We start from the raw sequence: 27,834 nt of genomic DNA, 5'->3' as shown, positions 1-27,834 counted from the left end.
CTGTAAAAAGATCGAACGTCCTAGTTTGAGCCCTTGCATGCGACAATAAATCAGGCCAAGAGACAACAAAGACAGACAATTTATAGAATCTACTATTGTTTAGCAACATAATGAGACCTATCATTAGTCTCTAGCCTTCATGTTTGTGTGTTAATATTCAAAATATTAAGTGATAAACTAAATAGGGAAAAGAAGAACAAGAACAACGACAAACATGTAAGTATTTGATTATAACGTTCATAACTTAAAAAGGTGATTTTTTTCTCTTTGCGAGCATGTCCAAGATTGAGAACTAATCGCACGTTGTATCTACATTTACATCTACAGAATACTCTGCACAATCAACACTAATACAATATGGCAGAGGCGCAAGTCATGTGAAATATGTTAAAAGTGAGAAAGATCTCCCGAAGTGCAAGATTAAAAGCGTAAAGGACTATCGTGCTATAGTTAAAGCAATTTAGAAATGCCTTAAATAAGGGGTACAGTTGCCGCCCTATCAGCAAATAGATTGAGGTGTTGGAGCTGGACTGTACATTTCTTGGGAGAGAATTCCATAGACAAACTATTCTTTGAAAGGAATAACTTAAGTAGTATTATGTGCGTGAATGTGGAATTAGGTAGTTTGATGAGTAAAATACAATCAGAGAGGTTTGATCACGGATTTGTTCTAGGGTTTGCGAGTTTACGGTATTTATCTTGTTGGAAACACTGCTTGTATAGTCATAGTTGTAAGAGACATGGGGTGATGTTGCCCTGTTAATCATTTCAATTTTGTTAGTTAAAATATTCAGATAGGTGGACATAGGTGTTATAAGCCTTTATTTTAATTCACTGATTGTTTGTCTTGGCATTTCTCCTAATGAAACGGAGAGTGTTATTTGCTTTGGATATAATATTGTTGATATGGGCTGACCATTGCAGATGCTCTAATTCAGTGTCATGTACAATATAGGGAAAAACATGAAACATAAAAGTTCTTTTTCCTAGTTATTTGCAACACCTCACACTTGAATTCTATGGACCAGTCCTGTTTCCACTGTTCAAGAGCATGAAAATCATTTTGTTAGGTTTGGTAGTCTGATGAGTATTTTACCATCAGATATACTGTTATATTGTCTGCAAATAGTCTTGCTTTACTTTTTATGGATTCAGGAAGATCTTTTATTAGGAAATAAAGAGACAAAGGCCGAGAACGGAGCCTAGTGGAACACGAGATAGGACAGTTACAGTATCTGATGCGCAGCCGTCCTGAGTGCCTTTTAAGAATGACTTGATACATCATGATTCCATAGGGTGGGCTGTAAGCTGTTCAAGGTTGTGTATTAGTTTATTGCGATCTTTTCTTGTCAAAGTCTTAATAGATTCCATTAAAATAATATCTGTTTACTTACCATTTTCAAATTTGTCAATGACCTCTTGTGTGTTGCTGATGTGTTGAGCTTCACAGCTATTTAGTTCGAAAGCCATGCTGGTACAGTATTAGCATGTCATTATTACAATATTGTGTCATAATGTTTGAAAGTAAGATAAGTAAGTAACATAATAGGGATCCCAGAAATACTGATACATATTCACGTGAAGAATGACTAAGTGAAATATATGCAAGTTTCCTATAGTCTTGGGTACTATTCCCAAGATTCCACTAAAAAAAGATTTTGTTTTAGCTTTTTTACAAATATTGGTAATGTGTGTTTCCCATGTAAGATCCTCTAATAATGTTAAACCAAGGTAAGGGTTTGAGCCCTCTTGTTGTAAATGATTTTGTCTAGTTCATAGAAGAAATTTGACTTCTGGCGAACACTTGAAATATATAAAACTTTTCTTGGCATTGAATTTCATGCCTCATAAATTATTCCACTTTTCGAGTTCATGTAGATCTTTCTGTAGTAGAAGACGGTCTACATTTGAACGAATGGATCTGTATATTAAACAGTCATCAGCAAACAAACGTACTGAAGATTTTACCGAATCCGGAAGATCGTTTATGACATAAAAACATGAGAGGATCTAGGCCTGTTCCTTGAGGTACACCAGATTCAACTTCAATACTGATCAAAAGTTTACCTTCCACAACAACGTTCATGTCTCTATCTTTGAGAAAGGATGATAGCCAATGAAGTAAATTTCCTCGGACACCGTTGTTTTCTAGATTTTGTAGTAATTTATCATGTGGGACGGTGTCGGATCCGGATGCCTTCGAAAAATTTAGTATTGCTATGTCAATTTGACATTTTTAGCTCCACTATTCGGAGAATGGGGTGGGGGGGGGGGGCTATACTACTCGCCCCGGCGTCGGCGTCGGCGTGACCCTTCTGTCATATCTGTGTTACTATTGCTTATATCTTACTGTACCTTCGCAAATTCACATAAACATTGTCCAGTATGCAAACAATGTATGTTTAGGGGCTGAGCCTATTATACCCAAGGTCAGGGTCACCAAGCTGTTATACTTAGGTTATTTTTAAGGTTAAAGTTTTCGGCAACCTTTGTTTTTCTGTCATATCTTTGTTACTTTTGCTTATATCACACTGTAAGTTCATATAAACATTGTCCAGCATACAAACAAAGTATGTGCAGGGGCTGGGCCCATTATACTCAAGGTCAAGGTCACCAAGGAGTTATACTTGGAATTATTTTCATGTTAAATTTTTTCGAAAGCTTCGTTTATAGACATATCTTTGGTACTTAAAAAGCTAATGACTTGAAATTAAAAGTATTTGTTTATAATCATCTGGATGTGTGGCTACATACCCCATAACTCTAATTGTATTTTTGACAGAATTATGCTCTTTTTGTACTTAAACTTTTTTTTTGCAATCTTCGCTTTCTGGATATTACTTTAATGCAATATAAGATAAAGACTTGAAACTTAAAATGTATCTTTATCATCATCATCTGCATGTGTGGTAACAATCCCCATAACTCTGATTTGTATTTTTGACCGAATTATGCCCCTTTTATACTTAAATTTTTTACAAACTTCGTTTTCTGGACATAACTTTGGTACTATATAAGATAATGACTTGAAACTCAAAACATATCTTTATTATCATCATCTGCATGTGTTGTAGCAATCCTAATAACTCAGATTTGTGTATTTGATGGAATTATGCCCCTTGGTGTATCTTCCTTTTAAAGTAGAGGTCTCTTATTCAGACATATATTCATTTTACTGTCAAATCCCCGAATAGTGGAGCGCGCTGTCTTACGGACAGCTCTTTTTATCATAGGATTCTAATACGTCGTTCATAGTTACTAATAACTGTGTTTCTTTTGAATATCCTGATCTAAGTCCATGATTTCTATCTGTGAGTAATGTGGTTTAGTTTATGACCACATGTAATAATTTGTTCTAATGATTTACACAAAACTGCTGTTAGGTAGGTACTTTTCTGCATTTCTCCAACCTGAAGGTAATTATCCGCAGAATACAGGAATATTTTTTTGGCTATTTTACAAAAACTGACTGAAACTGTTCTACATCAGTATTTGCTTTACTTTTGGAATCCGTAACAAGGTTACCATTCGTTTTCAGTGGAAATTTTCCTTAATAAAAAGAGTAAAGGTAAAGGTAAATTTTATTTACCGTCGCTTTGTGAAACAATTAACATAAGCTCTGTAGAGCTTTTGAGCAACCCTATTTTAAGAACAGTTAAAACCATTTATACCTTACCCCCAGCAATTTGCTGGTACCCATTTAAAACTGGGTCGACTGAGGCAATATCGTGCTAAAGTGCCTTGCCCAAGGACACACAGCAGTGGGAGTAGCCAGGTGCAGTCCTGTTTTACAGCTGTAAAACGTCTGTAAAAGACCTGTATTTTGAAGTACAGCTGTAAAAGACATGTAAGTTGAAATTATGACCAGAAATACAGTTGAAATTTACAGGTGTAAAACATGCAGGTCTTAAAAATACAGCTGTAAAAAATACTTGAAAGTTAAAGCTTTAAAATGGTCATGTCTAAAAAAATACAGCTGTAACTTTTTTGGAGGGAAACATGAGTATTGTCAGCCATCTTTAATGCATTTTGGCGGGATATAACTGAAATTCAAAAAGACATCACATCATCTAAAATATTGGAATTTTAACCGTTATGGAGTAAGTGCAAATGTTTAATTATCTAATATAGTTGTAAAAGGACATGTATTAACTATTTACACTATACTTGAAGCTGATGAGGTTGCATATTTCGACCTATTTTACAGTCGTTTTACAGCTGTACATTGAAATCTACAGCTGTAAAATCAATGTTGTTCTATAAAATCTACAGGTGTAAATTTGAAATAATCATGACTGTAATTTTGAACAAAACAACAGGTCTTTTACAGCTGTAAAATTTCGTACAGGTCTGAGTGGCCTTCACCTCCGTAGGAAAGCGCCTTAGCCCTCTCGACCAATGCGTACCCCTTCTCTTACCTCAAAATTTAGACCAAAAAAATCAGCAGAAACCACCATTTCATACCTATATTTAAAAAAATTTCCAGGGGAGACCCGCTACCCACATAATGCAAGGGGATGCCCTATCCCGTACCTTGCCCCACTAGGTGCTATGCGCCCCGCAGGTGACGCCTTCGTTCATAACTGGCGCCTCCACCCCAAATCAAGTATTTCTGGATCCGGGCCTAACTTTACTGATGAAAATGTCTAAATTAGAGATGACAGATAATATAGGGCTATTTAATCTGCCCGGCTCGCGGGACAAGTCTCTCTTTTTTATGGTGGAAGGATTAGATCAGTAATTTATGAATTTCCACATAACGTCCTCTGGAAGTTCCGTTACCGTATTACTAGAAGTACGGTCAGTACAGAACAAAGATAGGAAATACCAACAGAGTTGTCTACCTTTTATTTACATTAGTGACACATTCCACATTTTTAAAATTTACATTAATATTTATTATCCCAAAGCAGTTAAAGCTTCGTATAAACATAATCTGATTTAAAAGAGAGGGAAAAGAACGTTTTATCTCATTGTTTCAAGCAATAATCTAAACAATGAACAAAAAGCAGGAATTGAGAGAAAAGGTATCATTACTCTAGTCCAAATCTTTAGACGTGAAAAAAGTTATTCTACCTTCAACAATTCATGTTTTGTGATATTTTTCATTTTTGCTATCAAAGACTATAGGATCAAGCTTATAACATGGAAAATAAAAAATGGAAAAAAAATCAATTAAATGAACCTATAAAGTGATAGAAGTTATGTCAGGTCTTATATTTAGGACTAAGGTAGTGTAGTGGTTGTAGGCATATAAGGCCACTTCCAACAGCTTTGCTGTTGGGATAACCCTTTAGCGACGTGGTTAGTGTCCCCCTTCAGATCATGAGGTCCGGGGTTCGATCCTCGGTAGAGTCTGTGGTACTTTACTACAATGGCGTCGAAGATGTTTGACGGATTCATGCATTTGGATAAGGATAGAAATTGATAGTATACCGTTCATCTGTAATGTCGCGGTACTTGACATTCGACGTAACGACATTAAACAAGAAACAACACAGCAGTGTATTTCTTGTCTTTACCACAATATTTCATGTCATATGCATCAATAACTGTGTGAAAATGAATAAGATATCATTCAAGAAACATCCATGTGAACTTCCAACAACAATAGTCAGCCATTGTTATCATGTGACGTCACATCACTATGTGGCGGTATAGGTCAACAATTGTGTCAGTCAAACTATCACAGGTTAAAAAACACTAAATATAATTCAAACATTGAAAATTAAGCCATCTAAGTCAAACTAACAGGAACACTCAAAAGTCATTAAACGCCAATTTAAACGTTTTATATTATCTGTTCACATTGGCACTATCAAAAATATTCTCCTCTGGGCAGCGGACACACCAGATATTTTGCAAGTAAATCACAAGGTCGCAGGCGTGGTCATAATGTAGCGGAGCCTAAGAATCGTATTATTACATCATCTTTTCTATTTGATAGTTATCTAACATGTTCAAATTCACTGCTCAGTATAATGGGTGTATTTTGAGGAGATGGTCACGGGGCCCCCATCCCTTCCTCCCCCTTAAAATCCGTCGAGTTAACTTCAGTTAAGACGTTTTGATGTTTCGCCTGATACTGATATTTCATTCATTTTGGTGTAGCTAGGGGATGTTACGTAAAACTTTGTGTCCTCTAACCTATAGGCAGGACTAAATTTGCATAATTAATGAGGACAAATGCCGATCAGCTGGTAGACGAACTTATAAACATTGCAAATATTTGCTTAATTCATGGATTTTTGCAATAGATATGTGAAAAATACGATTTTAATAAATATTGACAGATATTTAGCAATGTAACTGCAGGTAGGAACATTTTTTACCAGCATGAGTAAAATAGGTCACGAACTTCACCGGTAAACACCATGTAGGTGGCGTAACTCAAATACCGCAAAATTAGTGATGACGCGAGATAAGTGATGTTGAGTATAGGTTCTGGCTGAGAAACTGAGAGGAGGTTCAGTTGATGCCTCGGGCTAGAAACTGATAGGCGGTTCAGTTGATGCCTTGGGCAGAAACTCAGATAGGAGGTTCAGTTGACATAGTCATTGGACTGATTGGTTTACCCTAAACTTGGCTGTCTTCAGGTCTTACTCGTTCGGCATATACTGTTATAGGATGGCTTATTTTATGATATGATATTTTATAGCATGATGCCGTTCCTGTAAGTCTTAACAGTATTTAAATATTATAAGGAAAACGAAGACATTCAAAAATAAAAAAAAGTCAAAATACTGGTCGGACTTTGAAGTTACTTCCTTCCATAAATCAAGGGAATTATGTGTTTAGCCCATTGGTAACCAGATGCCTATTCAGCATTCTAGCTGTCCGGTAACTGTAGATCTAGCCAAGATACTTTTTTTCTTTTTTTTTTTTTGGAAGTGGCTATATTCTTACGGTCCCGTACCGTAAGAATAGTGAAAAGCCCACAGCTGGTTATTCCTACGGCAGTTTTGTATTACAATACATTGTACTGAAGTCATTCAACTGAAAGTAAAGAAGTTGGGTGATTGAAATTATATCAGTCAAATGAATTCAGTACGATGTGTAACACAAAACTGCCTTAGGAATAACCACCAGTGCGGGCTTTTCATAATTCGTATGGTAGAGCCATAGGAATAGCCACCTGCGGGCTTTTCACTATTCTTACGCGAGAGCCGTAAGAATAGCTAGCCTGCGAGGCTATTCCTACGGGACCGTAAGAAATACTACTTCCTTTTTCTTCTTCTAGGTGTCTGGTTATCAGTTAGCCTTACTCATTTGGCTTATCAGGGATGACTTATTTTATGATCTGATTTTTTTAGTTGTCATCCCTCTAAGCCTTACCTGTATCTGCATTTTACTGTTAGGAAAACGAAGACATTAAAAAAAGTCCAAAAAAGTCATAATTATACTGGTCAGACTTACTTGCTCTCATAAATTAAACATTAATATACATGTAGAAACTTCAAATGAGTTCAATATAACTTATAATTTGAAATAAGAGACTTAAATCTTCAAAAATATGAAGTGACTGCTAGGTGTGAGGAGATATCTACTTTGACACCGATTTCAGTACACATCAGACTGCCGATAACACTAAATTGCAGAAACAAAACACAAAATATACATTCATATATTGTCAGCAAGGTTAGTTTATGCTTTAATGTTAACATAGATTCATTATCAGGGATGTAATCATTACAAATACATACTTTGTACATGTACCAGAAAATGTTCCGAACCGATTTCTATTGGGGATTTCCTAACAGAAGTTATGCAGAATAAGTTTGGACGTGACGAGACAGCGACAGTCAAAGTTATCATGCTGTCCTGAAACGTCCTATTATTTGGACTATCATAGTAATCAGTTTGTTTATGAAAATTAGTCAATATAATTTGACAGTCAGATTGTTTATTTGTGACAGGTAATATAATTGTCAAAACTTTGAAAGACGAAAATAATGGAGGCTAAATGACACTTCACAGTCATGTTAAGTTATTGGTCTTGTGTTAGTCCAAATAATAGGACATTTCGGGACAGCATGACCCTTAGCGAAATGCAAATGCATCAAGGTTACAGGAAAAAATGGTCTGTGGTGAATGGATGTGGCGAATGATCGGTTAATAGAAAGTGAATGAAGTTGGGATCATTAACTTTTCATATGCAAATGAGGTCTGTGGTGAATGACTGCAGTGAATGAGCTGCAAACAGTCTGCGGTGAATGAGCTGCGAAATTCTGTGGTGAATGATCTGCAATCTGTCTGCGGTGAATGAGCTGCGAACAGTCTGAAGTGAATGAACTGCGAAGTCTGCGGTGAATGAACTGTGAACAGTCTGTGGTGAATGAGCTGTGAGCTGCATGTCTGCAGAAAGCTAGCTTTCATCTTGTAGGGCAGAATGTCGAGTCCGCCAGCAGACTGTCAGGTGTGACCTTGACCTTGAACCTAAGGGCCTAATTCTTTCGCATGATACTCCGTCTCATAATGGTGAACATTCATTCCAAAATACATCAAAATCCCACCATGCATGAAGAAGAAATGCTCCGGACAAACTTCAATTTGACCTTTGACCTCCAACTGTGACCTTGACCTTTGAGATAGGAACATGGGGTCTGCACATGACACACCTTCTCATTGAGGTAAAAATTCATGCAAAATATAAACAAGATTGGTCCACGCATGTCAAAGTTATGGTCCGGACAAAATCGGACGGACAGACGCACGGAAGCACATACACCGAACTGTCAAAAGTGGCAACTATATCGAGCTCAATGCAAATGGGCCAACAATAAGCTAGGGAATTAGCTGGAAACCTCTATACATTTACATGCACAAAAAATCAAAGTCATGGAAACTGGTGACAAAAATAAGTCTACATCTGTTTAGAATTATATGAATCAAATAAATTGAAAAAATATCACATTTTACTTTTGACATGCCTTGTGTATATCATAGACAAAAAGCACTTACTGTAGCTGATACCATGCTATTCACATAAATCTGCTGTGCTCTGTATGGTCCAGAATTTCAAACTCTACAAACCATTTTGCCACCAAAACGGGTGCAGCTACTTTATTCACAAATCATGAAATTCAACTTTCTCCAGTGAATAGAAAGTGAATTAATGATACAATATTTAAAATACCAAGTCCTGCGGTGAATAAGAAGTGAACACTGGAGTCTGCGGCGAATAGAATGTTAAAATGAAGTTTGATCGCCAATCATTAACCGGATGCGGTGAATGAACAGCGAACTGCTGTGGTGAATAGCTCTATTAACTTTCTATTAACTTTCTGTTAACTTTTCATTCACCGGAGAAGGCTTGTTCTGTAAAGGATATTGAAACATCATTGAATAACCATTTATTTTTTGGGGACCATTGAAATACCATTTTTATTCACATATACATTATAGTGCAATCATTGAAAAACCATCGAAACACCGGCCATTGAATTACCATTGAAATGGGTCGTAATATGCAAATGAGCTCTCTTTAAAAAAATGAAATTTCAATGATATTTAATGGTATTGATATATAGATCTTGTACACAGAAAGCAACTGATAAAACTTAGAAATTCCTCAAGCTGTCATTACACTTCCAATATCTCTGTGCTGAAGTTACAGAAATTAAGGAATCAGGGTTGTAATGTTGCTTATTGTACTCATAAGCTCTATGCCTTATTTGTTCAAGGTGAAGGAAATAAAACAACGTCAACATAATTGGATGAAACAGAGAGCTGAGAGTCAGCAGCCAAGCCCAGACAAAGATACATTACACACAAATAAATTAGGTCAGTATTTTAAGCTTATGGGCTTTAAAGGTAATATTGTAAACTTGATAAAAATGCAGTTTTAGAAATAAAAATTATTCAAGAAAACATACAAATTGGGACACAGTAGGTTTTGGCAATAGGGAATCGATCCTTTATTGCACTTACTTGATGAAAAAAAAGGCTGCAGGTACCAGTATGTATCATATATATTAAATCTTACGGTGACTTTCCAGCTTCTAATGGTGGAGGGGGTGTCACTCCAGTCATTATTTCTGGCATTGATAGACATTTTGCTTGAACCACCAGTGTTGGTTTTTGAGTTCACAGTTGTGAGGGGCAAGAGATTTGAAGTCAGTGATATTATCCAATCTGCTGTGATGGAGGCCCTGTAGTATAATGCTTTAGAGCTTATGTATACAAGTGAGAACATGAAAAGGGTGTTCACTCTTTAAAGACATGTGTCTGAAATTCTATCCATAGGACTCCAGAAGTCCATCTTTGAAAATAAAATACCTTGTGTCCCCTGTATATGAAACAAAGTGTATTTATACCCCCCAAACAATGAAGTTGTAAATGGAGTATACAGGTTTCAGGTTGTCTGTCCGTCTGGCTGTAGACACAATCTTGTGCACACCAACTCTCCTCATCCCCTTGACACAATTTAATGGAACTTCACACAAGTGATCAGTTAAATAACCCTAATTGTGCATGTTAGGTTCTTTCAGTAAAACATTTTGCAGAGTTACGGGACTTTGTTTTTTGTTACTAGACTATAAAGTACATAGAGTCTGCATATGCAATCTTGTGCTTGCTTAATCTACAGAACCCATGCACACAATTTAATGAAACTTCACACAAGTGATCAGTAGTAACCCTAGTTGTGCATGGTTCATGTAAGGTTCTTTCAGAAAAAAAAATCTGCACAATTATGGGACTTTGATTTTTGTTAATATACTATATACATACATTCTGCATATTGCATCTTGTACACAATTTAATGAAACCTCACACAAGTGATCAGTGCAAAGTTTTCAGAAGTTAGATAAGTTTAAACCATATAAAGTGTGTATACATGATATGTTATATTGTTGCTGATTTAGATCAGGTTCATTTAGACTCTTTGTTTCATGTTGTTTTAAGCTTTGGTACTATTTTCTTTTCCTTATGCAAACATTTTGCAGAACAGCCAATAATTTTAAAGGTCAATTTCTTTAAAATATCTATAGAGCTTTCTTTTATTGTTAAACATTAGTTTGATTTCATCATAGTCAGGTTTACTGTAATTTTATTCATAGAAATTGTATGTTGAAATTTTCTCATATTTGTCAGGAAATGCTGGATCCCGGACACAACCAAGGAAGGTTACAAATGCACAAAGCACTCCTGATTATCATAAACCATTGGGAACCAGCTCACAGTCTCTGGCCCAAAGCTTGATCTCTTCCAACAGATCAAAGGCAAAGTTTCAAAGCTGGTTAAAGACTAAAGAAACAAATGAAGACACTGGGGTACAAGATGCTTCACAAAGGGACAGAAATCAGAATAACGATGTTTATAATAGTGAACGATATGCAGATAATTATTACAATGATGAACCATACAGGGACCACAAAGGATCGGGCAGTGTGAATGTGTTACGGGTACCGAGTACAAGGTCACCAGAATTCGCGACCCCTGACCCTAGTTGGAACAGTGATGATGAAACTGGAGAAATAAGTGCAGCACAACTTCTTTCCCCTGATGACTTTGATGCAAGAGCTGATGATATTATAGGTATAATATAATTATATATATAATGTGTATGGGGATTTTTCACTTGGATCTATAGTTGGAGTACAAAAATGTATATTTGGGTGAGGCTGAATGTGCAGATTAAAAACATTAAGCTAGATATCCAATCAAATCCACCAGTGATTATTACTACTTAACTGTGTTCGTACATTTCATTGGTTTTTAGCTGGTCTATATAAACTATATGGAGAGCTATCCTACTCAACACTGCATCTGTATCTGCCACACATATCGAACTTTCTGTACTATGCGGGACAGCTTAAGCCTAGCTGGAGAAAAATCGATAATGCGACAGGTATGATTGTTATCGTCCGTGAATTTTACGTAAACTTCCGAGATTAAGCGGGGGTCATAAATCACCTTATCTACAAAATCGATATTTATTGCCTTCAGGTAATAAGTAACTTAGTCTTTACTCTACCTAGCATTTATGTTTTAAGCGGATTAAAGACACTTGTAGAGAGTGATGTGACATGAGCGAAGGAAGAGTGAAGTTCGAGATATAATAAAATTTAAGTAAAATAATAAAGAAAATAAGTACTTAAAGGGCATATCATATCTTTTCCTTGCATCTTTATTTACATATTTAGCTGGTAGTACCAGAAAGGTCTGTAGTCGTTCCAGGTAGTACTTAAATGTCTTTTTACACGTGAAAGCATTTTATCATTTAAGTGTGTAAGTCAGCATTGTAATATTTCAAAATTTGTTTAGCAATAAACGTGTTTACATCAACACAAACTATAACACTGTACGTATATAATAACCACATGAATAACTTCAGTTTCATGTATCACCGTAGAATACTGAAAACCTAATATGCAAATATAAATTGTCGCATGTTAACAACTTTTCTCTTTTCTATATATTGGTATGAAATTGAATCGCTTAATGACAGTCAAGTCAAATGTTAGTTATAATTTATAACTTGTTAAGTATACTAAACTCGGGAACTAACTGAAGAAATTTAACTAAAAAGGAAATGTAACACTGTGTAATTTGTCCATTTCTTTACTGGCCTTACGGCAAAATTTGTAGTTTCCTATGCACCTAACACCCAAGTTGCACGTGCGAAATATGTACTTGAGAGAAGGTGACAAAGTTATTCAGAGACTGATGCCCACGGAGCGATGTACCCTGTTTTCATGGACAGAAGCCTGCACACTTCAGAATTTGTAACATTACATTTAAAAATCAAATGTTTTTAAGTGTCGCTTGAATAAGCAATAAACAGAACAGATAATGATCTTGAACAAGCAATACAATGAAACAGTCGAAAAAAAAACATAATCATTCGTAATGTCTTGTTTACTTTAATAAAGAATAAAACATAAGCATTGTCTTTTTATTAATTCCCATTTTATTGCCGTTATTAAATGCCTCCTTTTTTCAAAGAGACATGTGCTATAAAAGTGCGAAATATCCACTATCACCCCCATAATTATCCATGCATGGTGTTAAAATTTTATTACAGTGAAAAGGTAATAAAAGTAACAAGCAAGGGGCTATCTAATTAAGTATCTGTTAGAGCTTACTCAACAATTAATTATTTATATCTATTACATCTGATTGAAATAAAAATCCCGATATGAAACTGTCAATTTCTAAATTAATCTTCGCATTTTGATTAACATGCTAATAGACTGAAATCCGGATAATTTACTCTCCATCTTATCATTCATTAATATGTATAAATTGTCATTTAACCATATTAAAACACATCGCTGAAGCAAACTGGTTAAAGGAAAGGTTGAGGAATCTTGCGTGTCAATGTGTGTGCAAATAACAAAAATAAATCTCACATTTTTGACAGTTGAGGATTTTCTTCATCCAATACAAGGATCATATTTTGATGTACTTAAGAAGACAGCTTGTTTAAAGTTTTGATGCACTTTCACTTTATCTTTATTATTACTTGATGGATTTGCTTCAAACATAAAATAGTTGCTCCTCATTACCCACATCATATGACACAGGGTCATATCACTCGCATTAATATTTCATGAATTATCTCCCCACTCCTTGTCTTTTTACTTAGAATTACAGGTTAAACTTTTGGTGCATTTTCACTCTGCAATTACTGAACAGATTTGATTCTAACTGAATATAGTTGTACCTGAGTCATCACCCACATCACATGACACAAGGTCCATAATTTTGGCAACAATATATTATGAGTTATGCCCTCTTTTTACTTAGAACAATAGGTTAAAGTTTTGGTGCAATTTCACTATGTCTCTGATATTACTAAATGGCTTTCATTTAAACTTAAATAGTTATGATATATCATCACTGATATTTTTATGAAAAAAGCCCACCCGCTTAGCTCATTAGGGAGAGCGTTGGTCTACAGATCGCAGGGTCGTGAGTTCGATCCCTGGGCGGGGTGTATGTTCTCCGTGACAATTTGATAAAAGACATTGTGTCTGAAATCATTCGTCCTCCACCTCTGAATCATGTGGGGAAGTTGGCAGTTACTTGCAGAGAACAGGTTTGTACTGGTACAGAATCTAGGAACACTGGTTAGGTTACTGTCCACCGTTACATGACTGAAATACTGTTGAAAAATGGAGTTAAACCCAAACAAATAAACAAACAAACAAATTTTTATGAAATAAGGCTATTTTTACTTTGAAATTCAGGTTTAATTTTCATGCACTTTAACTTTATTTCGATTATCACTGTTATGGATTTGATTGAGATAAAAAATACTTGTTTTGCATCACCACCCATATCATATGACAAAAGGTGCTAGGGCAGAAATATTACATGATTTATCTACCTTTCATCCAAAAGAATTCTGGTTAATATTTTTATTTACTTTCACTCTATCTCTATTATTACTAATTAGGTTTGACTCAAACTTCAACTGTTGCGCAGCATTGCCATCAACACCATGGGTATTAATCACTCAAGTGATAGCTCAAGTTTCCTCAATTATGCCATATTTCTCTATCAGGCATTGAAACATTCAAGCAGACTGTCCACTCTGACAACTCGTGTTAGGAACTAGTCAGCTAAATTTGAACCATGCATCAGCATTTGATCTGTGCAATAGCTTAAACCAGTGGTGTTCAATTGAATCTTGGTTTACTGATTCCAAGTGGAAATGCTGTATGTTGAATTATCTAACATGACACATTAAACCTAGCTTGGGGTGTAGAATTCTCCATGTGAGGAAGTTATCCAGCTGACTTACAGAATGGTTTTGGCTCTACCCATGTGTCCTCCCATACCTGAAACAATGCCTTAAGGGGCACCTGGGATCTTCCTCCACCATCAAAAACTGGAAACATCGCTATAACTAACTACCCTGGTAAGTTATGTCAGTGTGACTCTAAACTCAAGAAGAAATTAAAAATAATATAAAAAATTTATAAACTAAACAAAAATATAGGTGTGCTGCCTTTTGACAGTAAAACTAGGATGTAGTGAGCATTTTAGGTTGCGCATTTTATTACCTCTCATGAACAGACTCGGTCAGACTAAGTCTGCTAACATTTTGCTTCGTTGTGCCCTTTGCTTTTGAAGGATTTTCTGTAGATATGATAGTAATGCCTTGAAAACAAGGTGCAGTGTTTTAAACTAAGAGTACTGTTCTAATGTTTAATAATTTTGTTAATTTAGAAACTTTTTTTTTGTAAAGATCTTTTTGTTATGTCAGCTTTATAATTACTTAATGTAAAATATGCTTTTTCGATCTCTGGTGTAAATGTTTTGGATCCCCCATTATTGAGGTTTATATATAGTATAAGGGAGAACATTAAGTATTCAGGTCAATTAATAGGCAATATTTGGGGGAATATACTCTGTCATTATTTCTGCATAAGTAGTTTTTGAGTTGTCTCCCTTTCATCTTTTGGGCTATTTTAGTGTGGTTCGTCCAATTAATTTTTTCTTAGTCAGACATTGTACCGCATTTTGACCAACATTTTGCACAATATCTTGTACAATATTGATTTGTGACTGTTTCATTATTTCACTTTGTTTTATCCACATGCATATTATATGCCATGGATTATAAATAAATCTGAAATCTGATACATTATATTAGTTGGTATATCTTTCATGACTGTAAAAGCTGTCAAGGAGTAAGGATTTATTTTGATTTTCATAACACTTCATTTGTTTTTAGCTTGATTATATGAAATATTGAGAGCTGTCCTACCCGACCCTGCGTCTGCGTCCTTCCGCGTCCGCACCGTTATTAAAGTTTTGATGCACTTTCTCTTTATCTTTGTAATCACTTGATGGATTTGTTTCAAACATAGTTATTACCCATCATCACCCACATCATATGGCACAAAGGCCATAACTCTCACACCAGTATTTCAAGAATTATCCCCCCCCTTTTTACTTAAAATTTCAGGTTATCTCAGTTTTTACTAAATGGATTTGATTCAAACTTAAAATACTTGTTCCACATCATCAACCACATCATATGACACAAGGTCCATAACTCTGGCACCAATTTTACATGAATTATGTCCCCTTTTACTTAGAATTTAAGGTTAATTCGATTCATTTTCACTATATCTCTGTTATTACTGAGAGGATTTTATTCAAACTTAAAATAGTTGTTCAGCATCATCACTAATATCGTATGACAAAGGGACCATAACTCTTGCACCAGTATTTCTTGAATTGTCCCCCCTTTCTACTTAGAATTTCAGGTTCAAGTTTAACCGCCTCGGTAGCCTGGTGGTAGAGCATCCGCTTCGAGTGCGGGAGGTCATGGGTTCAATCCCCGACAGCGTCATACCAAAGATGTAAAAAAATGGTACTAGTAGCTTCCTCGCTTGCCGCTCAGCATTAAGAGGATAGTGCTAGGACTGGTCAGCCCGGTGTCAGTATAATGTGACTGGGTGGGGTATCATGCCACGTGTCTACGGCGTGATATTCCAGTGAGGCAGCACTATAAAGTTGGGCATTGTGCTCATTGCTACAAGTAGACACCGTCATTTATATGACTGAAAAATTGTTGAAAAACATGTTAAACCCGAACACACACTCAGGTTCAAGTTTTGGTGCACTTTTACTCTATCTCAGTTATTGGTAAATGGATTGATTTTAAGGTGGGCAGGTGGTCTAGTGGTAACACACTTGATTGTCAATCCAGAGGTCCGGGGTTCGAATGCCGGTGCAGGCACTGGAAATTTTGAGATGGTCTTGAGTGTCTCCCACCTGACTAAGAGGCCTGTGCTGGTTCTTCCCAGGAAAGACGGCTTCACGTGTATTGCTACCATACACCGGGCACGTTAAAGAACCAGACTGTCTATTCGCAAACAAGCTACATGTAGACTGAACAAGTCTGTTTCTAGAAAGTATTTCTCTATCTGTTCTGGGGGCTTTATCTCACTCTGTCTCTCTGGTCAGATCGCTCTGTGTATGAACTAGTAGATGAAATTTGCACCCTGTGTGGCTGCATTTGCTATATGTAAAGCGCATTTGAATGTGTTTATCATGAAAAGGGTGCTATATAAATCGGGTATAATAATAAAAATAATTTATACTTAAACTAATTCTCACCCACATCATTTGACACAAGGACCATCGCTCTTGCACTTATATTTCATAAATTATGCCCCCTTATGCTACGAATTTCAGTTTAATTTTGATGCTTTTTCACTATGTCACAATTGATGTCCCTTTTATACTTATTTAATATTTTGATAACTTTATCTTTATCCCTTTTATTACTTAATACTTTTGACACAGACCCAAAGTAATGTCCAATATCCAGTGACAGCTCCAGCTTCCTCAGATGTGCCCAGTGTCAATATCCAGCATCGAAATAGTCGAGCATGCTGTCTGTTGTGACAGCTCTTGTTTCTTACCTGGTAGGTAAGTTTTGAAAAATGATGAGGATGCTAGGCATAGATCCAGTTTGATATGTCCTGAACAATTTTAGCTCTACTTTTTAAAGTTTTTCAAATAGTAGAGCTTTTGTAATCACTCGTCTGTTGGTGTTGACATTGGCATCCGCGAATGTGTCACAAAAGGTTAAAGCTTTGTATGAAGGCAGGTTTCTCAGAAACTACAAGTTCAAATGCATTGAAACTTCACACATGTCTTTGGCATCATATGATAATGACCTCCCAGGACAATTTACATACCGGTAACTATAGCTTTTATTTTGTCAAAATTATGCCCCTTTATTAACTATGAATTTCAGCTTAAAGTTTTGCATATGTAAGCAGAGTTCTCAGAAACTACTGGGCCAACTGCTTTTAAACTTCACACATGCCTTTGGTATCATGAGATGACCTCATAAAATTATACCCCTTTTAAACATAGAAATGTTGTGACAGTTTTGCATGCAAACATGTTCCTTTGGAATTACATGACCAAATGTTTTCAGATTCTCTACATATCTTTTGCCTCACAAGTTTATTTCATGGGACAAGTTACACAACTCTAGCTTTTATTTTGAGAAAATTATGCCCCTTTTTATCATAGAAATTTTACTTGAAGTTTTGCATGTAAGCATGTTTCTGAGGAATTACTAGACCAGATGTTTTCAGATTCTCCATACGTCTTTTGGCATCATTGGATGACCTCACTTGGCAAGTTTCATAATCACAAAAATTATGCCCCTAAAATTTTCAACCTAGAAAATGTTGCTAAAGCTTTGTTATGTAAGCTAGTATTAGGAGGAAGCCCTTAAAAAAAGTCAAGCATAGCTCTAGTTAATGTTTGTAGCTAATATTTATCTTTCCAGCAAGAGTGAAAGGTGATTTGGTAAAACCAAGCAATGACTACAGCATGAAACCACATGCAGAGTACAGTTATACAAGCACCACTGCCAAACCCGAGGAACAAGAATTGTCAAGTCATGTCTGTCCAACATGTGAAAAATTAATGGTAATGTAAACAGACTCTCTTGTATGGAACATAATTATGATAAAAAAATCATTAAACAACTTCTTTTCATGAATCACTTGAAGGATCCTCAACCAAACCTCGTAGCATCACTTGAAGGACTTTTTTCTTTCAAGTTTGTTCAAATGGTTTTGCTTGATCAAACACAGAGCAAAAAAATGGAATATATATGAAACAACTTATGAATTGCTTGATGGTGCACTTTTCGTGATACAGTGATTTTAAGACATGTATTTTGCATCTAGTGAGCAACTTAGAGCCATCGTTATAAATCCTCTTGTTTCTATGGTTGGAGTTATATCAATGTGATTTTCCACAGTTTTTATCAGATTTTTAGCTCGACTATTCGAAGAATAAGTAGAGTTATCCTACTCGCCACGGCGTCGGCGTCACACCTTGGTTAAGTTTTTCGTACCAGTCCACTTTTTGACAAAGTCTTTTGAGATAAAGCATTGAAACTTTCAACACTTGTTTACCATCACCATGGCCAGTTGTAGGCAAGAGCACATAACTCTATCAAGGATTTTGGCTGAATTATGGCCCCATTTGACTTAGAAATCATGGTTAAGTTTTTTGTACCAGTTCATATTTTGGCAAAGTCTTTTGAGATAAAGCTTTGAAACTTTCAACACTTGTTTATCATCACCGTGTCTAGTTATAGGCAAGAGTATATAACACGATCAAGGATTTTGGCTGAATTATGGCCCCTTTTGACTTTGAAATCTTGGTTAAGTTTTTCGTACCAGTTCATATTTTGACAAAGTCTTTTGAGATAAAGCTTTGAAACTTTCAGCACTTGTTTACCATCACCATGTCAAGTTATAGGCAAGAGCACATAACTCCATCAAGAATTTTGGCTGAATTATGGCCCTTTTTGACTTAGAAATCTTGGTTAAGTTTTTCGTACCAGTTCATATTTTGGCAAAGTCTTTTGAGATAAAGCTTTGAAACTTTCATCACTTGTTTACCATCACCATGTCCAGTTATAGGCAAGAGTACATAACTCCATCAAGGATTTTGGCTGAATTATGGCCCTTTTTGACTTAGAAATCTTGGTTAAGTTTTTCGTACCAGTTCATATTTTGGCAAGTCTTTGAATAAGCTTTGAAACTTCATCAATTGTTTACCATCACTATGACCAGTTATAGGCAAGAGTACATAACTCCATCAAGGATTTTGGCTGAATTATGGCCTCTTTCTACTTAGAAATCTTGGTTAAGTTCTTCGTACCAGTTCATATTTTGTGTAGTGTTTGACATATGGCTTTGAAACTTTTATCACTTATTTATTATAATAGTCTTTATCTGTAGGAAAGAGTACATAACTCTATCATCTATTTTGGCTGAATTACGGCCCTTTTTGGACTTGGAAATCTGTTCTCTTTTCATATAAGTCTATGTTTTGTCAAAACTACTTGACATATAGCTTTTAAACTTTGAACACTTGTTTATCATTATGATTTCCATCTGTAGGCAACAGTACATAACTCTGACAACTATTTTGGCTGAATTATGGCCCTTTTTGGACTTTGAAATTGGTTCACACTTTGCCATTTAGTGCAAGACTTATTAAAATCCACAAATACTGGAAAATTGTTATTCTAATCTATTTTTTTCTTTTGTCTGAATATCTATGTTAATATTTTGACCCCATTCTTCAATCAATTCTTCGAATAGTCGAGCGCGCTGTCATCAGACAGCTCTTGTTATTAATCCCCCGCCACAAGTGGTGGCGGGTTATAGGAATGGTCTCTGTCTGTCCTTCTGTCCTTCCGTAACATTTTGTGTCCGCTCTGTATCTCCTAAACCCTTTGAAGGATTTTCATGAAACTTGGGTCAAATGATCACCTCATCAAGACGATGTGCAGAACCCATGAGTCAGCCATGTTGGTTCAATGTCAAGGTCATAACTCAAGGTCAAAGGTTTGAGCCTCCCATTTCGTGTCCGCTCTGTATCTCCTAAACCCCTTGAAGGATAATCATGAAACTTGAATCAAATGATCACCTCATCAAGACGATGTGCAGAACCCATGAGTTAGCCATGTTGGCTCAAGGTCAAGGTCAAGATCACAACTCAAGGTCAAAGGTTTGAGGCTACCATTTTGTGTCCGCTCTGTATCTCTTAAACCTCTTGAAGGATGATTATGAAACTTGGATTAAATGATCACCTCATTAAGACAATTTGCAGAACCCATGAGTCAGCCATGTCGGCTCAAGGTCAAGGTCACAACTCAAGGTCAAAGGTTTGAGCCTTCCATTTTGTGTCCGCTGTGTATCTCTTAAACCCCTTGAAGGATTTTCATTAAACTTGGGTCAAATGAATGCCTCATCAAGATGATGTGCAGAATTGATGTGTCAGCCGTGCTGGCTCAAGGTCAAGGTCACAACTTAGAGTCAAAGGTTTGAGCCTTCCATTTTGTGTTCATTCTGTATCACCTAAACCCCTTGAAGGATTTACATTAAACTTGGGTCAAATGATCACCTCAACAAGAACTCATGAGTCAGCCATGTCAACTCAAGGTCAAGGTCACAACTCAAGGTCAAAGGTTTGAGCTCTGTATCTGCTAAACCCCTTTTAGGATTTTCATGAAACTTTGGTCAGATGATCACCTCATCTAGACGTTATGCAGAATTCATGGGTCAACCATGTCAGTTCAAGGTCAAGGTCACAGCTCAAGGTCAAAGGTTTTCCCTTTCACTATCCATACCAGTGGTGGGGGATTTAGCTGTATTTCAGACTGCCTTGTTTATGTTGTCTGTTTCCTTACTAATATTGACTTCAATCTTGTTTATGGCAAGTAGATAGGAGAGGATGGTGGTAAGGGTTAAATGCCAAAATATATATTGTTATTGAGAACATTTTACTTAGCTATCCATTGACATAACATACTCACGTGACCAAAATGTTGATGTTAGTATGTTGCTTAGTGTTTTAACTTACTTGTTCAGAATGAGTCATAACTACAGGTGGAGTTCCTTCATTCATTGTAAAGTTGTCCACAGTTATACTGTTAACACATTTGATGTCACAATTTTTGCACAGTCTTACAAAATTTGGTAAGAAAGATAACATCACTAAAATCTCGGACAGATTTGCTATAGGGTCATCTGGAATCAAAACCTTGGTTACCAGGTTGCATCATAAAAACATTATTCACACTCCAGAGGCAAAGTGTTCTGTCTCAACTGCATGACACCTGCTCAGAATGTTTAACTTCAATATAGAATCTATATCATGTCCAAAGCTGAGTTATCTAGGGTGAAAAGCAAGGTCACTAGGCCCAGGCATAGAAAAAACTTAACATTCCAGGCAAAGGCCACATGCTCAACCAGAAATGCATGAAACCTGCTCAGAAAGTTTTTATGTAAGCTAGGCTAATTCCAAAACTGGATTGCCTTGAATGAAAAACCTTTGTCACTGGTCAAATGGTAGATAAACCATTTTAACACTCAAGAGGCAGCATTTTCTATCTGATCTTCATGAAACCTTATCAGAATGGTTGTTTTTTCTTTTAAGCTAGACCATGGCAAACTGATTCATCTAGGATTAAAAAGTAGGTCACTATGCCAAGTAATAGAAAAGCCTCATTTATGCTCTAGAGGTCACTTAAATTTTTTATCTTTATGAGATGTGGTCAAAATAAGTATCTTTATGAAATTTATTTCAGTTTTTAAAACTGGGTTAGTACATTAGTAGGTATAAAACTATGTCACTGCATGTCACTGCATCAAACCATAGAAAATCATGATTAGCACTCTAGAAATCTCATTTTTTCTGATCTTTATGAAAAGTTTCCTGTCTTTGTACTCCAGGGAGAGAATTGGTGCCATTATAGCCCTCTTATATCTAACTTAGGTGTCATAAACATTATAGTGAGTAGAACACAGGTAATGTGTACAAGTATTTATACAAATTGACAAAGATTCACCATTTTATTGTGACTATAAGTGCTTTTCTTTCAGATGCCACCAAATGCAAGTCCTATGTTGTTAATTCCATGTGGTCACACCCTCTGTAACACGTGCAGCAAGAAAACCAAGTATTGTGCAATGTGTGGTTGTGTTGTCCAGTCAAGTACATTGAATATCATGTTGCAGCAGATTATTACAAACTTTCATACAAAACAAACACATAGACAGGCAGTACAGAAATCAAGTATGTAGAAGATATTTTCTAGAAAAAGAATTCAGCTAATAGATGCATTTTTTATTTCACCAGTGATGTGTCATGTCTTCAGATTTTTGGCCAATCACTTTTTCAGCTCACCTAAACTTTGTTCAGGGTGAGTTATTAGTATAGGTGGATGGTCTGTCATCCATCATCTTGCGTCAACATTTCGTTGTTGGATAGAAATCTGCCAGCATCATTCCTTTCCTCTGATAAAACTTTCAGGCAGTCTTGCTGAAGTAATGTTGGAGTAGCATCTAGGATAATCCTTCATTGTGGCTGAAATGTTACCATGTGAACTTTGCATGGGGTTTGGTTTGAAACCCATATACAAAAACAGTAAAAGTATATTTTGAAATGAATATGAATTCTTGATTTAACTTATATAAAGTTGTTGAAAAAATGCTGTCTAAAATGATTATGCCATAACTTTTATAATTTAAACATATAACTAGACTTTTGTTCGCAAAGTTCATGTATTCCTTACATGTTATATACCTATTCATTTGTTCTTTTCAATATTTTGACAGATATTATATCTGTTGGCAAGCCTATGTGTGGTTGATTTCATTTTTTGATTGTGGCTTTTCCTGACTATTTTCCTCATTTCCTAATGCAAAACAATTTTTTTTCAGTTTCGAATTCAGTTCACAAAAATAATTATCAAGAAGAGTACCAGAATCTGTTAACCAGGCAGGAGATCTTACAAGAGGAATCTAGAAATATTTCCAAAAGTGTTCACAAACTTACCAGAAAACTGAACCAAGACCAGCACCAAGTCTCTAACATACAGAAGAAAGAGGAGGAAGTAGAATTGGAAATTGAAGAGTTACAAAGGAAGCTAAAGGAATTAACTGAGCACAGAGTGGAATATGAGAAAAATTGTTACACACTTGAAATTGAGGTTAAACAGGAGAAGAATAGGCTGGTACTTGTGCAAGATTCTCTAACATCTGTTGAGCAACAAATTGAAAAGGTATAAATCATTCCATTACTAATATCCATTTTCATTCCTACATTGAATTATATTACTTTTTAGCAATAAACTGGAAACCTGAATTTATGGTATTAATGTAAGTCATATTTCCTTATTATTGGCAGAGGGATATAGTTTTGGTGTTGTCCATTCATCCATGCATCCGTCCATCTGTGCATCCATCCCTCTGAAATTGAAAAGTGTTTATAATTCAAAAAGTATTTAAGCTAGAATCACCAAACCTTTCATTATTATCAAATGAACATGCATTTTGCCCACATGTAGTATAATCTCCCTTGACCCAGTAAAAGCTGAGTTTTTCCTTATGATTTCTTTCAAAAAATTGAAGAAAATTGAAAATTTGCTTATAATTCTAAAATATTTCTGCTAGAATAACAAAACCTCACATAATTATTAATTAGCTTATGTTATTCCCCCCTAACTCAGTAAAAGCAGAGTTTTTCTCCTTGATTTGGTAAAAAGAGAATGAAAATGCTTAATGCTTGTGGGTCAGTAGGTCAAAACTTCAGTTGCATCAGAGCTACAGTCATAAAATGTCATGAAATGATTTCATAGCAGAGATATAAACTAGCTATTTTTATTTAGGGGCCCAGACTGTCAAAAATAAATGTTTAACATTAGGTATATGGGCATTTTCTCCAACAATTTAGGGGCCCAGCCCAAAATCTAGGGGCCGTGGGCTACTGGGCCCCTGCTAATTTATATTCTTGCATAGTGCTCACAATTTATAAAAGGAAGTGACTACTGACTAGCAGTGCAGACTAATTCTGTAAATGTAAAATCTAGCAGTATGTGAGTAAAAAACATGTAACATATTGTTAAGAAGTATTGATGTTACATTTTACATTGAACATTTCTGTGATTCACATACAATCACAATTACAGCGAGCCACACATACAGCATAGTCAGTACAATCCAGTCACTCATACAGTGACACTTATAGCCACATACCTTTAAGTTACACATACAGTCACACATAACAGTCATGCATACAGTCACACATACACTCCAGACACACATACCGTCCAGTCACAGATAGTCCAGTCACACATATAATCCAGTCGTACATACTGTCCAGTCAAACAGAGAGCCGCAGATATGTCCAGTCACACTTTCAGTCACACATACAGTCCAGTCATACATACGGTCACACATACAGTACATTCCACTCACACATAAAATCAGGTCTCACTTAAAGTCACACATACAGTACAGTCCACTCATACATCCAGGTCTAACTTACAGTCACATATACAGTACAGTCCAGTCACTCATACATCCAGGTCTAACTTACAGTCGCATATACAGTACAGTCCACTCACTCATACAGCCAGGTCTCGCTTAAAGTCACACATACAGTACAGTCCACTCACTCATACATCCAGGTCTAACTTACAGTCACACATACAGTACAGTTCACTCACTCATACATCCAGGTCTAACTTACAGTCACACATACAGTACAGTCCACTCACTCATACATCCAGGTCTAACTTACAGTCACACATACAGTACAGTCCACTCACTCATACATCCAGGTCTAACTTACAGTCACATATACAGTACAGTCCACTCACTCATACATCCAGGTCTAACTTACAGTCACATATACAGTACAGTCCACTAACTCATACAGGCAGGTCTCATTTACAGTCACATGTACAGTACAGTCCACTCACTCATACATCCAGGTCTAACTTACAGTCACATGTACAGTACAGTCCACTCACTCATACATCCAGGTCTAACTTACAGTCACATGTACAGTACAGTCCACTCACTCATACATCCAGCTCTAACTTACAGTCACATATACAGTACAGTCCACCCACTCATACATCCAGGTCTAACTTACAGTCACATATACAGTACAGTCCGCTCACTCATACAGTCAGGTCTCACTTACAGTCATATATACAGTACATTCCACTCACATATACAGCAAAGTCTCACAGTCACACATACAGTACAGTCCACTCATGCATACAGCCCAGTCACACTTTAAGTCACTTACAGTCGCACATACAGTACAGCTCACTGACACATGCAGCCGAACCACACTAACAGTCACACATACAATACAGTCCACTCACACAAACAGCCCAGTCACACATACAGTACAGTTGATCACGCATACAGCACAGTCACCCTTAAAGTCCCTTACAGTCACACATACAGTATAACCTACTTACACTTACATCCCAGTCACACTTACAGTTCCACAAATAGTACAGTCCACTCAAACATACAGCCCAGTCTCACTTACAGTTACACATACACTGACAAGATATGAAAACGCAACATTGTTTGTGTAACTGTAAGTGTGACTGGGGTGTAAGTGTGAGTTGGTTGTACTGTATGTGTGACTGTGAGGGACTTTATGCTTGAATATATTTTTTGCTACAAAGAGAACCACCTTGAAATGTTCAACAAATACACATCTCGATACTCTATACCAATTGTGTTCAAATTTAATCATCACAACAGACCATAAAATTAACAGAAAAATTATGTGTGTTGTGTTTTCATATTTCGTCAGTGTACAATACTGTCCACTCAAACATACAGTCCCGTCACACCTACAGTTACACATTCAATACAGTCCACTCAAACATACAGTCCAGTCACACTTACAGTAACACATACAGTACAGTCCACTCAAACATACAGTCCCGTCACACCTACAGTTACACATTCAATACAGTTCACTCAAACATACAGTCCTGTCACACCTACAGTTACACCTTCAATACAGTTCACTCAAACATACAGTCCAGTCTCACTTACAGCTACACATACAATACAGTCCATTCAAACATACAGTTCAGTCTCACAGCTTCACATACAATAAAGTTCACTCAAACATACAGTCCAGTCTCACTTACAGTTACACATTCAATACAGTCCACTCAAACATACAGTCCAGTCTCACTTACAGCTACACATACAATACAGTCCACTCAAACATACAGTCCAGTCTCACCTACAGTTACACATTCAATACAGTTCACTCAAACATACAGTTCAGTCTTACTTACAGTTACACATACAATACAGTCCACTCAAACATACAGTCCCGTCTCACTTACAGTTACACATTCAATACAGTTCACTCAAATATACAGTCCAGTCTCACTTACAGTTACACATACAATACAGTCCACTTGTAGTTACACATACAATATATTCCACTCAAACATACAGTCCAGTCTCACTTCCCACAGAAAAGCTGGACAGTTTCCATATGACATATAATTGTATCATTGTGACGTTTTAAAAATTATTGTTGTTTTAAACTTTTTCATTAACGCTGTTGTTACATCTATATAAGCCGTACAGAGACACAGAATAGGGTTTAGGAAATGCAACACCTACATTTTCAACACTAGTTTTCTTTTTATATTTTCAGGTTAAGCTTTTTACAGAGAATGATTTCTAAAGGAAGGATCGAGACTTCTTGGGAAACTGCTAGAAACTCTTGATACAACCATAAACATAATGAATATGGGACTGTTGAATTAAATCAGGAAGATTTTTAGCTGGACTATGCAAAGAATAGTGAGAACTGTTGTACTCATCTTGGCACCAGCATCGGCGTCAGCGTCACACCTTGGTTAAAGATCATAGTTCAGTAACTATTGTATTTACTGGATAGGCTTCTATTAAACCTACTGAAATAACCAAGTTAGAAAAGTCTTGATTAAATATAATTAAACTGTAGTCCTTATCCGACTAAGAAATTTTGGTTGCAGTTTCACATGCAAGTTTTAATTGTTATTTATAATAATAAATGGTAATAAAATGGCTAAGTTACGTGTCTTGCAAAGTTATAGCCCTTGTTTGGCTCAGAAGCTGTTGAATAGTTGAGCATGCTGTCTTATTGAGAACTCTTGTTTCAGAAAATAAGTTTGTGTTCGGATTTTAGTAGTGCAGATATTTATGTGAAGGTCATTCAATATATAGTGCAACCAGTGCCTTAATGTCATTAATTCTTTCATAAATCTATGTTTACTTGGACTCTGTGGGCGAGTGGTTAAGATTGCTGATTTAAGTCACTTGCCTCTCACCGCTGTGGGCTCAAATCCTCTTTGGGTGTAGAAATGATGCGAGGAAGTCATCTCGCTGGCTTATGGAAGGTTGGGGGTTCTACTTGGGTGTTAGCACGTCCCTGAAATAATGCCCTAAGGGACACATTGGATCTTCTACACCGTAAAAACTGAAAGAGTCGTCATAT

The 27,834-nt window shown here is 36.2% G+C and overlaps 1 protein-coding gene across 1 annotated transcript; it reads left to right on the top strand.

Annotated features, from left to right (window-relative positions):
- Nucleotides 1-4,829: 4,829 nt before the first annotated feature.
- On the top strand, nucleotides 4,830-27,574 carry LOC123532289 (uncharacterized). The gene is made up of 7 exons (XM_045313696.2): nucleotides 4,830-5,027; nucleotides 9,684-9,783; nucleotides 11,095-11,538; nucleotides 18,275-18,417; nucleotides 22,398-22,590; nucleotides 23,238-23,578; nucleotides 27,010-27,574. Exons 1-7 carry the CDS (start codon nucleotides 4,998-5,000, stop codon nucleotides 27,037-27,039), a joined length of 1,281 nt encoding a protein of 426 aa, XP_045169631.2. The 5' UTR covers nucleotides 4,830-4,997; the 3' UTR covers nucleotides 27,040-27,574.
- Nucleotides 27,575-27,834: the final 260 nt, after the last annotated feature.

This window comes from Mercenaria mercenaria, chromosome 11 (genome assembly GCF_021730395.1).
Source record: "Mercenaria mercenaria strain notata chromosome 11, MADL_Memer_1, whole genome shotgun sequence".
Taxonomy (NCBI): domain Eukaryota; kingdom Metazoa; phylum Mollusca; class Bivalvia; order Venerida; family Veneridae; genus Mercenaria; species Mercenaria mercenaria.
Note: the sequence above shows the minus strand (reverse complement) of the source record. Positions and strands in the feature narration are given on the sequence as shown.

What these genes read in the sequence shown, in the direction of transcription:
- LOC123532289 (XM_045313696.2), top strand. Translation starts at nt 4,998, where the DNA reads ATGAACAAAAAGCAGGAATTGAGAGAAAAG. An exon ending in AGCAGGAATTGAGAGAAAAG is followed by an intron (nt 5,028 to 9,683) that starts GTATCATTACTC and finishes TATTTGTTCAAG; the next exon opens with GTGAAGGAAATAAAACAACG. An exon ending in TTGAGCAACAAATTGAAAAG is followed by an intron (nt 23,579 to 27,009) that starts GTATAAATCATT and finishes TTATATTTTCAG; the next exon opens with GTTAAGCTTTTTACAGAGAA.